Source organism: Emys orbicularis, chromosome 16 (assembly GCF_028017835.1).
Source record: "Emys orbicularis isolate rEmyOrb1 chromosome 16, rEmyOrb1.hap1, whole genome shotgun sequence".
Taxonomy (NCBI): Eukaryota; Metazoa; Chordata; order Testudines; family Emydidae; genus Emys; species Emys orbicularis.
The window spans coordinates 25,332,652-25,351,256 of NC_088698.1; the positions used below are offsets into that span (position 1 = coordinate 25,332,652).

Sequence of the window (18,605 nt, forward strand, 5' to 3'; positions counted from 1 at the left end):
ACTATTTTAAAAAAACTAGGAAATTCCCCCACAACAAAACTAACTTGTAGTTAAAGGTTACTAAGTGCAATTCATAAAAAGACAAGAAATACCATTACACACATCATCAACACTAAAAACTAGGACTGTCAATTAATCACAGTTAACTCACATGATTAACTCAAAAAAATTAATCGTGATTAATCGCTGTTTTAATTGTATTGTTAAACAATAAAATACCAATTGAAATTTATTAAATATTTTTGGATGTTTTTCTACATTTTCAAATATATTGATTTCAATTACAACACAGAATAAAAAGTGTACGCTGCTCACTTTATATTATTATTTTTTATTTCAAATATTTGCACTGTAAAAATGATAAATGAGAGAAACAGTATTTTTCAATTCACCTCATACAAGTACTGTAGTGTAATCTCTTTATTGTGAAAGTGCAACTTACAAACGTAGATTTTTTTTTGTTACATAACTACACTCAAAAACAAAACAATGCAAAACTTTAGAGTCTACAAGTCCACTCAGTCCTATTTCTCGTTCAGCCAATCACTAAGACAAACAAGTTTGTTTACATTTACAGGAGATAATGCTGCCAGCTTCTTCTTTACAATGTCATCTGAAAGTGAGAATAGGCATTCACATGGGACTTTTGTAGCCAGCATTGCAAGATATTTATGTGACAGATATGCTAAACATTCGTATGCCCTTTCATGCTTCGGCCACCGTTCCAGAGGACATGCTTCCATGCTGATGATGCTCGTTAAAAAAATAATGCATTAATTAAATTCGTGACTGAACTTCTTGGGGGAGAATTGTATTTCTCCGGCTCTATTTTACCCACATTCTGCCGTATATTTCATGTTATAGCAGTCTCGGATGATGACTCAGCACGTTGTTCATTTTAAGAACACTTTTGCTGCAGATCTGACAAAATGCAAAGAAGATATCAATGTGAAATTTCTAAAGATAGCTACAGCACTCGAACCAGGGTTTAAGAATCTGAAGTGCCTTCCAAAATCTGAGAGGGACGAGGTCTGGAGCATGCTCTCAGAAGTCTTAAAAGAGCAACACTCTGATGCAGAAACTACAGAACCTAAACCACCAAAGGAGAAAATCAACCTTCTGCTGGTGGCATCTGACTCAGATGATGAAAATGAACATGCGTGAGACCGCACTGCTTTGGATTGTTATCAAGCAGAACCCGTCATCAGCATGGACGCAGGTCCTCTGGAATGGTGGTTGAAGCATGAAAGGACATATGAATCTTTAGCACATCTGGCATATAAATATCTTGCAACATCGGCTACAACAGTGCCATGAGAACACCTGTTCTCACTTTCAGGTGACATTGTAAACAAGAAGCGGACAGCATTATCTCCTGCAAATGTAAACAAACTTGTTTGTCTGAGCGACTGGCTGAACAATAGGACTGAGTGGATAAAGCTTTCATGGTAAAGAGATTGCACTACAGTACTTATCTTAGGTGAACTGAAAAATACTATTTCTTTTGTTTTTTACAGTGCACATATTTGTTATCAAAAATAAATATTAAGTGAGCACTGTGCACTTTGTATTCTGTGTTATAATTGAAATCAAAATATTTGAAAACATAGAAAACATCCAAAAATATTTAAACAAATGGTATTTATTGTTTAACAGTGCGATTAATCACGATTAATCTTTTTAATTGTGCGGTTAATCTCAATTAATTTTTTTAATTGCTTTACAGTCCTATTAAAAACCATTAAAAACTAAGGAAATCACAGGCTCTGGTTATGTACACAGTGCTGACAACAACCTTAACTTCCAGTTATACACACAGATGTTTAAACAGAAAAATGTTCATGGCCCAGCACCCAAGCAACCTTAGCTCTCTCCTTACAGTAAGTCTAAATGAACCTTATCCATTCAGCACACAGCTTCCCTCTGAACTGTCCATAACAATTTAACACTGCATTCTTATCTGTACAAAGGTTGTATGACATGCAGCCTCAGACAAGCATCATATCAGAAATACTTTAAAAATTCAATAGTACATTAACATAATCCATCTTATCTATTGATTTATCTATGTTATTGAAGAATGTATTGATCTATGAATATCATAGTGCCTATCACTGAAGTGCATAAGCACATACAAATACTCATCCAGTCTTTTTCTCCTGAGTAAAATAATTCCACTTAAAAGTGGACAGTGTCAAAGGACACAAAGCTAGTGGGTGAACAGATCCTAATTCCTAAGCAAATTCATAAAATTATTCTTTATACTGAAAAGCAACTGTTAGTGTCAGAACACTTGGCCTACAGAATAATCCCCAATACATAATCAAGGCTGTAAATTACATTTCCAGTTATTCATTTGGAACTTATAGAATTAGATTTTGTTCTTCAAATGGAACACTTTAAACGCATTTTTAAAGATAACATTTTTTAAAGATTTTTTTTTAAAGATAAACAGAACTACAGGGGCAGAGTTAAAGTTGTTTAGATGCTGGAGATTGAGATTTTTTTCTGTTTAACTGTCTGTGCATGTGAACTGGGTGGCAATCAATTTTTAATGGACCCTTAACATACAGAGTAAGAGAAGGGAACTATATTTAAATAAAAAAGCAAGTTTCTACAACACTTTCTCTATGGTTTATATAGACTTCAAACTATTAATGGTTTATTATGCTTCAATTGTTATCCTTATCACTTTGATTACTTCACCTGCTTCTATCTTCACAGTATCGAAAAATGGCCTCTTTAGTAATGAGTCTGTTTGTTCTTCTCATTTCAACCAGAACCGCTGTCATCCAGTTCTCGACTCGGCCTTCTGCTGCAATGGCCCGCCGGAACTCCATCACTTCTCCTTCGGCGGAAATCATGGCTGTTGCCATTTTTTCACCACTATCACCCTCCTGAAATCTCAGGGATGCTATGTTATCATACATCTGAAACATGCCAGCAGAGGAACACTTTGTACGATTTGTACGAGAGGTTCCTAAGATCTAGGGACCTCACTTAACACATTAGAGTTCAGGATCAGGCTCTGAGCAATCAAATATAGCAGACAAATTATTTTTAAATACTGACAGCCAGATTTTGCACAGACTTCTATCCCATGAACCCACTTGCAGAGTGTAAATGAGCATAGAATTTGGCCCAATTAAGATTTTTACAGAAAATACAAATTTCCCAAGAGTTATAGAGATGGTTATTCCATAGTAGTTCACTATGGGGTATCCTGAATCTTCCTCTGAAGCCACTGGTACCAGCCATTGGCACTGACAGGATACTGTACTGCATGGATCACTAGTCTGGTCCAGTCTGGCAATTCTTGTGTTTCCTATGTTGCTATTACAGCACATTTAGTTTGAAAGAAACACTAGCAGGCTCTTAATAATACGTATAGTATAGAATCTTCCACCTAAAAATCACAGTACGCATGGAGCATTCTCATAAGCAGGATGCTGTACCTTTATCATGTGTTCCTGAACGCAGAGCGGGTCACTACTACCAAGGATGCTGAGCAACTCATCATCAGATATAAAGAAAAATCGGGGGAAAGCATTCCGCTTTGAATCCAGATAATCGTTCAAGCTTTTCTGACATTTCTCTAGACCATCACTTATCTGCTGGAGGTCTGTGAGTCGATTTGGGGCTTCACAGCATTTTTTTATCACTGGGTCTTTTACAGTGTCACCCATTATCTACGGACATAGAAAAGAACGTTTAGAAACTACTAAGGAGTAACATCGAGGAGCAAATTGAGATAGATTTCTCTTATGGCAATACTGAAACAATATAGGATATTATCATTATATATAGTCATACTTTTTATTATTATTTACTATTTCTACAGTACTAAGGTATGCATGATGCCTTAGACAGATCAGTTGTGAAGCGCTTGCAGCTGCAGAACCTTTATTACTGACAATGATGCAAGAAATGGAAAGGAACCAGCTTGACTATCAGATCACAGCTTAAATGCGTAGGACTGGCAATTAGGAAAGAAAATATTGTTACTTGTAAACTGATTTCTGTGCCAAGTAAGCTCACTGTCACATTGACATTTTTACAATCAGTTTGAATAGCTGGGAGTATCGCTAGAGAGAAGTACTTGCTTAGTCAAAAATGTTAGGGCACTGACATCTATAAATGGAGGACTGCAGTTAAATATGGACCTAAAAGCAAAACATATCATGTAATTCTCTCAATCACAAGCCATTACAAAACAGGTCAGTTACTTGCCCTTTTAAATATCCTGTCTATGTTGTCAAATTTTTTTGCTTCCTCTGGAAGCTGTGATCTTATATCCCCACCAATAAAGATGCTCTCCAGGTACATCCATTTCCTCTGAACCACCATCCAGACCTAGAAGAAGAGTCAAGTGTTACAATCAAAGAAACAAGTTCTATGGAAAAACTTGATCATGAACAACAAAAGCTAGAGACAAATTAATCATTCACTTTCTTCCCTACCTCAATAACTTCACCAATCAAGGACAGAGTTTTTTCCCAGTGGTGAACTGTTGATAGAAAAGGACCTACAAATCGACTGCCTGAGATACTCTGAAGATTGACGGCATTGTCATCAAGAATCTGAGTAATTTCATCGACCGGTCCCAAAATAAAGCCTCGCTCTTGAGTGCCTTTGAAATACCTTTGTACAGTGAATTTCATGTTCTCCCAGGTTTCCACTATCTCCTTAACACCCTGGATGTGAACATAAAAAGAAGGCTGTTTCAGTCCTGTAAAACTAGAGGACAGTCATTCTAACATCAAAATGAAAATCGCTCATTTAGGAAGTCTTTTACACAGATTTTTCTAGCTCTAAAGGGCAGGTCTACTCTGAACAGGGACAATGTATCCATCAGATCTGTTCTTAGTGTGCATTATGAGTTTTATCTGCTAATCTCAATGCGAGAAATAAGTTCTTTCTGCTTTTTATCACTACAGAGCCGACACAGCTCAGAGAGAGATGGATTTGGCTCCATCTAGTGCATCATTAACAGAGCTATCTTCTCTGTTACCTCCAGTGCACCTCCAGTGAAAATAATTCAGTTATACTAGTATCACTGAAGGACTTATCTGAGCTGCAGAACCTTTATTACTGGCAATGATGCAGAAAACGGAAAGCATCCTGCTTGACTATCAGATCCCAGGTCAAATGTGCAGGGCTGGCGGTTAGGAAAGAAAATATTTTTAATTGTAAACTGATTTTTGTGTCAAGTAAGCTTTCTGGTAGACAATAAACGTGGAAAACTACCTTGACACTTTTACAATCACTTTTCAAAGTAGACTCAGACTTTAAAACCCATCTAATCCAAACAAGGATCATACAAATGGCTAACATAACCTTTTTTGGCAACTAAAGGTTAAACTATTTACTGCTATTCTAAATACCATTTGATAACTAAAACTGAAAGATCAAAAACAATGAAGAAAATAAAAACCTCTGTTGTCATTAAGTGTCTTCAAAACAAGCTAGGTATTATTTAAAAACTTTACCTTCTCAATGCTAAGCTCTTTAACAGCAGATCCCACTATCTCATTGATAACATCTGAGTATTTGTGCAGCTCCATAGCAAACATATTCTCCAAGGTGAAAGTTGCTGTTGTCATTTCAAAACTAGTGCCAGTTCTCTCCATAAGATCTTTCCAATGCCTGGAAAAGTTTCAGTAAATCAACATGTTATAAACAAGACCAGGTATTATCAATAGGGATCAACTTAAAATGCAGGGAATAATGCTATCAAATGAAGACAAATTGGAGAGAACATTCATTTCCTAGACACTCCATCTTCCCATCCCAGCCAAACACCAGATTGGGGGTTGGCTCAGCAACTCATTCTTTACTTCCCACAACTCGGTGGGGGTATGGTTTTGGCAGTTCCATGTGATGCAGATAAGAGAGATGAACTGGTAGCTTTGAGCTGTCAAGCTGTTCTAGCAGAGAAAGGGTGGTTTGAATGTCAGGGGAGCTGGTGATAGGAAGGAGGAGCATTGATTTGATCAGGTCTCAGCTACTTCTGCTTGAGATCAAATGTAAGGAGCAAAACATCAGTCAGCAGCCAGCTTTGAACTAAGCACAACCAGTGGTTATCAGATTCCAGCAGTGTTTCTAGCATTCCAGACTAGAACTACTAGCATTAGACGCTAGATCCGTAGCTATAATATCTACATGTTCATTTGAGTGCACAGAATAGGTAATTATGTGGAACTATCACATTTGTATGATCAAGTGCCTAGCTGCCAGTGCAAGTGAGATAACCACATGGCCACATTTTGCATGCATGAATTTAGTGGCTGGTCTGAGATACTGAGCCTATGTGTCTATGATTTTGGTTTTGTTCATTTTGTCAAGCACTATGACACAGTAAATGTGAAAATTACTGTCAACAAATGTATAATAATGGTCCTGTGCTCGATACAGTCTAGAATTATATTTAGAATTACATTTCATGTTTAGAATGAGACTTCATATTTTACATAAAATACACACAATATTTACACATACTGCATCATCTTGTGCGGTCTTAGTAATTGGATATCAACTATTATGGTCCATAATATGCAAAATGTTTGCATGATTTCAACCTCTGAAATTAACAGTTATAACAAGCAAAAATAAATGTCCTTTCACATATAGAAAATTCCTTAACCAAACAGGATCAAACCTGTCTCTCAATGCTTCATTTTTCAAATCAAGCAGCAAAGGAATGGAGTCCTTGAATGCCTTCATCTTTGCTTCCAGGTGATAAGCCACCGGCACACTGCGCACTTGCTTGGGCAGCTTTCGGAGGCTTTTAAGAAATCCTTCAATTCCTTCTTGGAGAAACTGCACATTGAGATTTACCCAAAGGGTCTGCGACCATTCCTCTTTAGCAGCCTGGAAACAAGGTAGATGCAAACATTCATAACATTTCCTTTTAAGTTACTATGAAAGGAATGTGACAACATATTTATTATTTCTACTGCAATAGCATTCAGAGGCCTAGTCAGCATCAGGGCCCAAATGTGAAAGACGCTGTACAAACAACATAAAAGGCAGTCCCCTGCCTCAACGAGCTTATAGTCTGATTTAAGATAAGACACAACAGGGGAAGCAGTAATAAGAACCTGCTTTACAGAGTCACAGTCTGGCTTTTAATGTTACCACATTTTAATTATTCCAAAATCCATTAAAAAAAAAAAAAAACTCGTTCAAAGACCAACTAAGGTCACTTAGGGCCAGCCTGAAATCCGTCTACTCACAATGAGCACTGCACCTAACCACAGGAGCAATCCTACTGAAGTAGATCCTACTGAAGAATCCTCTGAATAAGAGTATCAAAATCTGGACCTAACTACAACATTACACTTCCTGGACCAGTGTGTATAACTAAAGCACTATTCAGATAATCTACATTCTGGTAGTCAGAAGGATAAAACAATCACAATTTATTTCAGTCAAATGGATAGGAACAGACTTGACTGCAATAAAAGGGAAGTTCTATATTATACATATTTTTATAGAACACTTACTCTTTGCAACTTATAAATTTCATAGATCTGCTTTAGACCCTTCATATCCTTCTGCACTTTTAATAAGTCAGGGTACATTGTGATTGGAAGGTCAAAAAGTTTCTCAGCATTAGCCAACTCCTGACGATTTTTCTCATGTTTTTCCAATTCCTTATCAAAAATATCTAAGAGCTCCAATCCTGTAAAGAGAAGGAAAGTCTGCTAGACAAATATTTTTCATGGGTTATGATGGATAAATAATGCACCACTTTTGTATACATATACACAAATTATATTTCTTCAAATGTCATACTAATTGTTCAGCTTGTATTTTAAGAGGGGAAAACATTTTGAAAGTACATAGGTTTCTGTTTTCAAGTGTATCAGGCTTCACACTACTTTAGAATGTAACTACAGAGACATAAGTCTTCTTACCTTTGTCAAGATTCTCCCCAACAGCACCAGGCCCCTCAGTAGTAAATCTGTGGAAAAAATCTGCTATCTGGCTACTGTAGTCTCCAATCTGCTCCCTTGTAATCTAAAGGGAATATTGTTTGAATTAGGGTTTTTTCCTTCCTTTTCTAAATGCATTTTAAACATATAAGGTAAAAATACTACCTCCGTGAATGTCTTTTTGATGCTTCCAAGGCTGTGATCAACTTCCGATGCATCAAATAAGAGGGTCTCCCACATTTGCTTAATCTTGTCGACCAACTCTCTCTCTTCTTCAGTTGTCTAAAGAGAACACACATATGAATACAAAGTATGTGAGCCAAATCCTGAAACTCATACTCACATGAAGAATCCTGACAGAGGATGAAATTGACCCATGGTGCAAAGGCAGCACAAGACCTTCCACATCATGAAAGCCTTCCATCAGTACAGTGAGTACCCTCGAATAAGGCAGTACATGCACACCAAGGAAAGTTTCTTCTCACCAAAACGACACAGGCTAGGGTAGATGGCCATGGGGTGAGTAAGCCAGGACAGGGGTCATGAGATGGACATTTTTGCAGATCTTGTTTCAACCCCCACACAACTAGCACAGAGAGCTGCAGCTCCTATTCCAGCAAACAGGGCAGGAAAAGCAGATATGGGGGAGAAGTACACAGCAGCCCTGCTCACTGACCCTGAGTTAGAGTGGTTGAGTTCACCTCCCAAACTTCACTGCACTCAGGGCCTGATCCAAAGCCTATTGAAGTCATGTTTTTCCAACTCTTTATCAAAAATATCTAAGAGCTTCAATCCTGTAAAGAGAAGGAAAGTCTTCTAGACAAACACTTTTCATGGATTATGATGGACAAATTATGCACCATGTATGTATACATCTACACAAATTCCATTGATTTCAATGAGCTCTGAATCAGGCCTCCATTCTGCATAAAGCCCAGTCACTGGACTCTATGTGAGTGGAGTGGATTTCCCCAGTGAATGGTACCACTGACTTCTGTGGGAATACCCTCACAAGTAGGAATTACTCACAGGAAAGTACGGGTTACATGATCAGGCCTTCAGTTATGAAATATACAAAAACATTATTTAAATAACCTGAAACTGACCTAAACAAATGAATAGCAATCTAGTAAATTTCAATCTGGGAGTAACAATGTGAAAATATTACTTTTTGATTCTGTTAATTCAAAATAGTTTAATTAAACTTCATTTGTCTACACAAAAGGTGTTTGTATCTGAAGCACAAGTATAAAATATATATGGGATTAGACATAAATTCACTTACAGGAATGTTATATACTGCAAGGGTCCGGTATCTCTCCTGAATGTCTAAATATTTCAATTCCACCTGTAGAGTCATATCTTTGATCTCTGCAATTGTGCCAAGAACAAATTTGAGATCTTCCAAAGAATCAGGAGTTTTCCTAAGGTTTTGTGATAATCTCTATAAAAGAAAATTACTTTTCAGAAACAGCATTAAGAGAATAATTAGGCAAAAACATAGACAATTCAGTACAATTATATTAAGTCAGCTCGTGTAAAACAATTAAATAATCTGCATATATTCTTTTAGTTAGCGGTTAGTTATTGATGATAAAGATGAACCCAACAATGTCTGATTGAGATTTCTTTTCCCCTCATAAAATAGGAGGCTTAGGTCATGCAACTGTGCAGCACCACTCAGAGCTGGTTAGAAAGACTGATTATCACTGAGCAGAGAAAATATCTACCTCAATTTCTTCCTGAAGACTGAAGAGTTCCTCTTTTGCAGATTCATTGAGAAGTTTTCCAAGAGAAGTCACCCAACCTTTTGCATTTTCCTGTACTGTGTAGGCTAAAGGGCCCAGGGTAAGCCTAATGCACTGTTCATCTTTAATCAAGGGCTGTTGAGTCACTTCTTGAGCGATCTTAATATAGAACTGCAACTTTTCATCAAAGGTGACACAAGCTGGTTTCTTTGCAGCAAACTTCTCCATAACAATGGCTTTATCTAATTTCCACAGAGGGCGATATCTCTTCCATCGATTCAAGTACTTGGTGAGAGAATTCAGGAGCTTGTGTATGTTTTGAGTGATGAGAACAGCCTGTTCGATTATTAGTGGGTTCTGAGAGATGTCATTAAAAAAACTTAAGGTGATGAGTTCGTCTTCTTCAGCATGCTGAGGGGGGCAGTCGATACAGGTGCCGTGCATCCACCGTACAAAATGCTAGAGTTTTAGTATTAAAATAATAGTGTATTAATGGGGGTGGGTGAAATTAGTGATAGTTGTTAGCCCTTAAATAGGAGATTGCTCTACTAAAATACTCAAGGCTTAATTCTGATCTGAAGTATTCAGGCATGTTGGACTTTTAAAGTTAGCTGTTGGGCATTTGACAAAAGAGGACACCTATCTATCTGAGATCAGAACTGAGCTCAGAGTACCCTGTAGTGCCAAATGCATTCTTCCAGGCATTGTTATTTGGTTTGTTTTTCAAGTCTGTCTCCTGAGGATGTCATAAGCTAGACCAGAGGGGCAGGTACAGGTCAGTCAGGCTCAGCAAGAAAGTAGAGCATGAGCCGTGAGTTTTGGAGTGGGAAGGTGGAAGGCAGGACTGACCTGTATTTATATTTTGGGGGGGGTGTTGTCTGTTCATCAGTGCAGGGTAGGATTGCTCCTAGAACATTGTTTCTTTTCTGAAAAGAAGCAGTGAGCATCCTACGATTGTGAACAGACCCCTGGCCAGATACCATATCCCATTGAGCTAGTATAGGAGTTATGCACCTTCCTGAGTGCTAGGTAAATAGCCTGCCCTTCTGCTTGAGAGGAGGTTGGTGGTTATAGGAAAGGTTACCTACACCTCTTTTCCTCTTAGCACACATATGCATAGGGTCCAGTCTTAATTGTATTTGGATGCTATTTCCCTGCTGGTGTTTATATATGTATAGGACCAAATCCTAAAGTTCTTACCCAAGCAAAACTCCTGATGAAGTCAATGGGAATTTTGCCTGAATAAAAACTGTATGAAGATCTGAGTTTGGTCCTTTGTCATTAGCACAGTTTGTAAAATAAAACAATATACTGAATATTTTTATTCCAACCAATATAATCAAAATCTTCCCCTTGACATATGTTCCAATACAAACATAAAGCAAGAATAACTCATTGTGTCAACAAGCAAGCCCTGAATAATCTTTATCAATAATCACCTTAGTGACTTCAACACAGTCTCTGATACAATGAACACTCATTTTGTCAATTTCACTGGCATTAGGATGCAGGATTATCTCAGGAGCAGATAAAATAGTTTCTGTTTGGAACAGTGGGACATCCCGAAGAACGGCTGCATTAAAAGCCTGCAAATTCCTGCAAAAAAAAACAAGTCAGACAATCTTAATCTGCATTTTATAGCATCATAGATAGGCACAGATATGTGACAATAAATAGCAGGAATTGCAGGCATGAGGTCAAACTCTCCCCTCAGATGGGCAAGTCGCTCCCAATTAAGCCATTCAACACTGACTTCAACGGGAGGCCCACATGTGCATCCGAGGACAGAACTTATCTCATGTGCCATGTAGAGACTGGTTTGATTGGTAAACTCTTATGGGGCTGCAAGAAAACAGGCAAGAAATTGAACTCTGGTAAACTGATTTCACAAACATTCCCCGAATACAGCAGGGGAACTGCCCTTTGGCGCAGCCTAACTGGCACAATGGGGCTGTAGCAAAAAGCATAATCCACTCTCGGAGCACCCCGGTGCAGTGTGCCTCTAAAACCAGGCGGTTAGTCAGCTCCACAGCTGCTCTCCACCACAGGGGGCACACTCTGGAGCAGGCTGAGCGTGTGGAATAAGAGGAATAGGGTGGATCAAGGATTGGAGGAGGTATAGCCAGCGTGCTTTTACACCCAGTGATTCTGAACCCCTAAAATGGCCCAAGGGGCAACTGTAAAAGGCAACTGTAAAACAACATTCAAGTTGTTTGCCTGTATTGTTAGAGAAGCAAAGAGTAAGTGCTAAATATGTCTCTGTTTACAAGCATCCTATTAGAAATCTAACAATGCGACCTAATTAGCTTGTAGATGCTAAATCCTGTTCCTGTCTTATAATGCTTCATTACTGTATTCTATTGACACAGAGATCAAAGGGGGATATTATCATTTAGATGGGACTTGTGATGTAATAATATTATTGTCCTCATCCTCCTGGAAACTTGTAATTCCACATAGTAAACTACCTGTGAAATATCTTGATAGTTTGAATGGCTATTGCTAAAAGTATTGTCTGAGAAAGGACCCATTGAATAGAGATCACAGACTATCAGCTCGCTTTCATCAAAGCCTACATGGTGGAGTTGCCTGTCAGCGCCCAACCTGCTTCAACTATAAAGGAAGCCTCCCCGCCTGATCTCTTTCATCTCTAATCTGCTTAAATTTTGAACAGGGAAAGTGTAAACTGTAGGATGGAGTTCTTCCAAAGAATTATTTGGAATACCCTGGAAAACGCATGGAAAGACTAAGAGACTTTACATCTAAGGTGCCTTTGGATTCTGACCTGTTGGGATAACTCCAGAGAGACTTTGACAAATCAGCAACTTCACCATCTCTGCTTTGAAACTGACCTAAAGTCTTTACACACATTTGTATGTATATTGCTCTCTTAACCATTATAACGCTCTTCTTTCTGTTTCCTTTTATTTATAAATCTTTGATTTAGTTATTAAGGATTGTCTGTCAGCATGATATTTTGGTAAGATCTGAGATTAATATTGACCTGGGGATAAGTGTCTGGTCCTTCAGGATTGGTGAACCTCACGTATGGTGAATCAGGTTTTCAGTAACATCACTCTATATTAGACTTGGTTGTCTAGATAGGAGCCAAGGTCTGGAAAGCCTAAAAGGGAGTGTGTTTGGCTTCTTGTTAACCAGTGTGGTACTACAAAAGCTCTTTTGTTACTGGCTTGGTGAATCTAAGGCTAGGTCTACACTACAGCGGGGGGTCGACCTAAGATACACAACTTCAGCTACGTGAATAGCGTAGCTGAAGTGGCGTATTGTAGGTCGACTTACCTGGCTGTGAGGACGGCGGCAAGTCGACCACTGCCGCGCCGCCATCGACTCCGCTACCGCCTCTTGCCGCGGTGGATTTCCGGAGTCGACGGCAGAGCCATCGGGGATCGATTTTATCGCGTCTTCACTAGACGCGATAAGTCGATCCCCGATAGACCGATTGCTACCCGCCGATCCGGCAGGTAGTGAAGACGTGCCCTAATTCTAGAATAAACCACCAGCTTTGGGGATTGTCTGCCCTATTTCTTGCAGTCTCCCCTAACTGTAGCATCCTCGGTGTGGCCCATCCAGGCACCTAGTCACAGGGGGGCTGGATTAAATTTTAGCACCTATGAATTTAAAAACAACTGATTTGAAAAAAATAAACAGATGCAAGACAGTAAATCTATTAAATAGATGCAAGACAGTAAATCCATTAGACTTACTTCAGAACTAACTGTGTCAATGTATGATAGATTTTATTTTCCCAAAATGCATAATAGGGTGCTAGTTTTGAAGCTTTGCCAGTGTTTGTGTTGGCAACCAGCCCTTCCATTTTTGTTAGCAAGGGTCCAATGGCAACATACTTTCTAACAATGTGTTCCACGTCTTTAGATCTTTCGCGCTTAATATACTCAAAGAATTCCTTCACTCCTGTAAAAGTTTATGAGAGAAAATTATTATTTATCACTACTTAGTTGTAATAGTAACAGTAGATTAACAAAATAATTAGTTGGGATTTATCTTTGAACAGTAAATTCATCTTGCAAGTTAATTTAGAATTTAATCTTCATTATTATATTGATACCTCAGACCTTTTGGTGAGTACAGATTCAAGAATCCCAAACTTGACTAAGACAGAGATTTTTACATATGGCTGTAACATTTTTAATTATCAGAGACATTCTGAAATAGCTAAACTCCACTAGTGCATGCTAATGACTGGAAGACCTGCTGTGATGACTGAATTTCACAAATGAGTAAGACAAGACTCCAGCCCCATCCTCTATAACTGCAGTCTTCCTGACAGAACTTGTGCAGTACAGCTGCACAAGAGGGCAGGAGACACTGTATATAGGGGACTGCAGCACCAAGGAAGCCCCCACACAGCAGCACATGGTGGAGGTAGAGGAAAGGCCAGGACATGGATGACCAGAAGAAAGGCAGATACACGTTAAAAGATCCACTGCTATGTAGCTCTTCATGTCTCACCACCACCAGCGGGGATATTGAAGCTTTGCTTGTACTCCCTTCACTGTACTATGACACTGTACTGTAATTAGCCTTGGGAAGTACTTAATATTGTGTTCTCTTGGCAACAATAAAAGAGATGTAGCAAGGACACCACTTCAATAAGACACTTCACAAAGCTGAGAAATGATCATACAAAATATAAGACCTACCAGGAAGTTCATCCTCATTTTTCAAAGGTGGGGATTTAAATAGATTTGTTGACTCTATTAATAAAAGCTTATTGTTTATATCTCCGGCATTCTTATGAATCTGATGTACAAGCGATTCAAACTTCCCAATGGCTTGGGTGCACCGAACAATATAGTCACCAATACCTTGAAAATAACATGTGTCAATTTTATTCTCCTTCTTCAACATATCTTACACCCCCATTTTATTAATTAGCCAATCTAAGCTTCTAAAAGAGCAATGTAGGCAGTGCAATGCCCATTCCTTCTAAGACCAAAAGGTCACTGTATTAACATGTCATGTATAGGGGATGCAATTCCATATTCATTGGGGAAGACTAGTATGTACTTCTTTAACAGGCACTGGGTCAGGCCAACGGACTGCACCATATTTTCCACAGGGTAACAGTCTGTATTCCTAAACCTGGACTGTGCACCAAAGCTACCACAGTTCAATTTATGATATCCTTGATCTTGAGCTGTAGTCACTTCTGCTCACCATTTTAGATATAAGAAACTACTATAAGTTGACAAGAGAAAGAAAAATGTATAGCCTGGGAGATGTTTTACTGAAAATTAATATCTAAAGGACATTTTAAAAATATCATCTATATTACCTAAAAAGCAACAGAGAGTCCTGTGGAACCTTTAACACTAACCTTTAAAGACTATCTTTTCTGTTAGTCTTAAAGGTGCCACAGGACTCTCTGTTGCGTTTTACAGATCCAGACTAACACGTCTACCCCTCTGATACTTGATATATTACCTAAGGAGTTCCAGTTGAGTCTCTTGTACCCTGATCTAAATACTTTCCAAAGCTCTTGAATGTGATCATCAAGAAGCTGGATTTCTGCTTCATTTAGTGTTCCCATTAATTTGTGATAGTGATCCAACATCTGTTTCATTCCATCTGTGTATCTAAAGAGAGTCACAAGCATAATGCAAAACATTACAATAAGGGTATTGCCTAGAACATCTGAAAACCTAATTTTGAACCCAGACATGGAGTGCTACACTGGTAGTTTTCCCAAGATTAACAATTTAGTCACCTAACCAGAGACTACTGGCACATCTCCTCTCTGTCATCCTGCTTACACATCAATGCTATTGAAGCCTTGTGGATGGGGGAAGCGGTAGATATGGTATATCTTGACTTTAGTAAGACTTTTGATACTGTCTTGCATGACCTTCTCATAAACAAACTAGGGAAATACAACCTAGATGGAGCTACTATAAGGTGGGTGCATAACTGGTTGGAAAATCCTCCCCAGAGAGTAGTTATCAGTGGTTCACAGTCATGCTGGAAGGGCATAACAAGTGGGGTCCCACAGGGATCAGTTCTGGGTCTGGTTCTGTTCAATATCTTCAACGATTTAGATAATGGCATAGAGCAGTGGTTCCCAAACTTTAACAACCTGTGAACCCCTTTCACTAAAATGTCAAGTCTCGTGAACCCCCTCCTAAAAATGAATATTTCCAGGGATTTTCTCCTTCACCTGAGTATAAATAATAAAAGCAGTGATCTTGGAAATATAATTTGTTTTTAATGACATGCTTATTACACACTATTTATTATTATTATTATTTATCATTACAGTATTTGTATTACATTATGAAAATGGCAACACTTTTCCAAGATCTCACTTTTGTAGCTTGTATCACTTTGAATAAGCCTGTTATAAGACCAGGCTCCTATGTTTCATCAAGAAGTATCAGATGTGAAACAGCATGAAGGTATTTAAGAAGCCAACTCAGAGTTCCTCCTACACAAACATTCAGGTCTTGAGCAGTCCAGGCAAACACTTCATGTTACAACAAAGCTTAAACTTATAATATATGGAGATATACCTATCTCATAGAGCTCGAAGGGACCTTGAGTCCCCTGCCTTCATTAGCAGGACCAAGTACTGTCCCTGACAGTTTTTTTTCCTTCCTTATTTTTTTTTTGCCCTGATCCCTAAATGGCCCCCTCAAGGATTGAACTCACAACCCCAGATTTAACAGGCCAATGCTCAAACCACTGAGCTATCCCTCTCCCGCCAATCAAGTCCAGCCCCCTGCCTTCACTAGGAGGACCAAATACTGATTTTGCCCCAGATCCCTAAGTGGCCCCCTCAAGGATTGAGCTTACAACCGCTCAAACCACTGAGCTGTCCCTCCCCCCCCTTGCTCATTATAATAATTTTAAAAACAATACTAGCTGCCTATTTAATTTTAAAAACAGCAAAAAATATCCACCTCCCTTTCCATTTCTTATAAGGAGTCTTGAAGTTTAAATCTCCTCAGTGTGATAGATATGCTTGCTTTGATCTGGTTAGCTCTTGGAAGTCCAGGGGCTCCGGTCTGCTGGCCCAGTGCTGCCTGGGGTCCCTAAGGTCAGCTCTGTCCGCCATTAGGGAATTTTTTCCCCAAAACCCCCTGTAACATTTCGCGAACCCCCAGGGGTTCACAAACCCCAGTTTGGGAACCACTGGCATAGAGAATACACTTATAAAGTTTGCGGATGATACCAAGCTGGGAGGGGTTGCAAGTGCTTTGGAGGACAGGATTAAAATTCAAAATGATCTGGACAAACTGGAGAAATGGTCTGAAGTAAATAGGATGAAATTCAATGAGTACAAATGCGAAGTACTCCATTTAGGAAGGAATAATCAGTTGCACACATACAAAATGGGAAATGACTGCCTAGGAAGCAGTACTGGGGAAAGGGATCTGGGGGTCATAGTGGATCACGAGCTAAATATCAGTCAACAGTGTAACGCTGTTGCAAAAAAAGCAAATATCATTCTGGGATGTATTAGCAGGAGTATTGTAAGCAAGACATGAGAAGTAATTCTTCCGCTCTACTCCACGCTGATTGGGCCTCAACTGGAGTATTGTGTCCAGTTCTGGGCGCCACATTTCAGGAAAGATGTGGACAAATTGGAGAAAGTCCAGAGAAGAGCAACAAAAATTATTAAAGGTCTAGAAAACAGGACCTATGAAGGAAGACTGAAAAAACTGGGTTTGTTTAGTCTGGAGAAGAGAAGACTGAGAGGGGACATAACAGTTTTCAAGTACATAAAAGGCTGTTACAAGGAGGAGGGAGAAAAATTGTTCTTCTTAACCTCTGAGGATAGGACAAGTAGCAATAGGCTTAAATTGCAGAAAGGGCGGTTTAGGTTGGACATTAGGAAAAACTTCCTGTCAGAGTGGTTAAGCACTGGAATAAATTGCCTAGGGAGGTTGTGGAATCGCCATCATTGGGGATTTTTAAGAGCAGGTTGGACAAACATCTGTCAGGGATGGTCCAGATAATACTTAGTCCTGCCTTGAGTGCAGGGGACTGGACTAGATGACCTCTCGAGGTCCCTTCCAGTTCTGTGATTCTATGAAGTCAATGGAAAGACTCCACTGATTTCAACAGGTGTTGGCTTGGCCCCTATAGTGCCAATCCAGAAAAAGCACTTAAAACATACTCAACTTTAAGCACATGAGTGAAATCAATGGGTGTCAGGGGCTTTTGAGAATCCCATTAGGCACCTATCTGCATCATTAGTGCCTTAATACCTTTGAAAATCTGCTCTAGGTGACTTGCCCAAGGTCACACAGGAAGTCGATGGCAGAGTCAGGCATTAAATTGAGGTCTCCTAGTGACTGAGGAATGTTACAATGCATAGCAGTATAGTATATGATTTGCTTTACTTCATGTTTTTCTTGGGGGGTTACCATGTGTTTTGTTTGCTTGATTTCATCATACATAATTCAGAAAGCAGACAGCACCAAAGGAAAGATTATTTGTGCAAAGAAAGATTATATGTCCAAGAAAACATAACAATGACCACGGTGTCTCATGTTTTTAAAATGTGATGACAAAGGGTCCATTTCTGTTCTGGGTGAAGTCAATAGGAGTATTGCCATTAAGTACAGTCAGAACATAGAGCATGTTCAAATTTTATATCCTTACCTAAGAAATTTGTCCTCCTGTAGTGCCACGTTCCTTGCTATTTCAGGTACTGGAAACCCCAGCTGCTCCATGTATTTTGTTTCATTGATAACCTCTTGGAGTTTGGGAGAAAAATTGACTATGAAACGACTCCACTTCTCCCCGGTGTCAACCTCTTCAGAATGCGGGCTCTACAGCACAGAAGAGAAACAGCAGCAAGAAGGAGGGAGAGGTCAGTTAAAAATCAAAGAAACAATTATCTTCAAGGGGCATTTTCAAGGCAAACAGACTGATT

General features: G+C 39.0%; 1 protein-coding gene across 1 annotated transcript in view; it reads right to left on the minus strand.

Moving 5' to 3' along the window:
• Nucleotides 1–18,605, minus strand: part of DNAH10 (dynein axonemal heavy chain 10) — a 101,138-nt gene that overhangs the window by 58,393 nt on the left and 24,140 nt on the right. Inside the window, exons 15-30 of the mRNA XM_065418001.1 lie at nucleotides 18,332–18,501; nucleotides 15,152–15,303; nucleotides 14,368–14,532; nucleotides 13,411–13,618; nucleotides 11,125–11,281; nucleotides 9,668–10,144; nucleotides 9,223–9,381; nucleotides 8,103–8,219; nucleotides 7,920–8,022; nucleotides 7,506–7,684; nucleotides 6,659–6,870; nucleotides 5,490–5,646; nucleotides 4,461–4,694; nucleotides 4,231–4,353; nucleotides 3,456–3,689; nucleotides 2,707–2,930 (exon numbers count right to left, since the gene is read on the minus strand). Of these exons, the coding sequence (XP_065274073.1) occupies nucleotides 2,707–2,930; nucleotides 3,456–3,689; nucleotides 4,231–4,353; nucleotides 4,461–4,694; nucleotides 5,490–5,646; nucleotides 6,659–6,870; nucleotides 7,506–7,684; nucleotides 7,920–8,022; nucleotides 8,103–8,219; nucleotides 9,223–9,381; nucleotides 9,668–10,144; nucleotides 11,125–11,281; nucleotides 13,411–13,618; nucleotides 14,368–14,532; nucleotides 15,152–15,303; nucleotides 18,332–18,501 (3,071 nt within the window). The remainder of the gene's footprint in view (nucleotides 1–2,706; nucleotides 2,931–3,455; nucleotides 3,690–4,230; nucleotides 4,354–4,460; nucleotides 4,695–5,489; nucleotides 5,647–6,658; nucleotides 6,871–7,505; nucleotides 7,685–7,919; nucleotides 8,023–8,102; nucleotides 8,220–9,222; nucleotides 9,382–9,667; nucleotides 10,145–11,124; nucleotides 11,282–13,410; nucleotides 13,619–14,367; nucleotides 14,533–15,151; nucleotides 15,304–18,331; nucleotides 18,502–18,605) is intronic.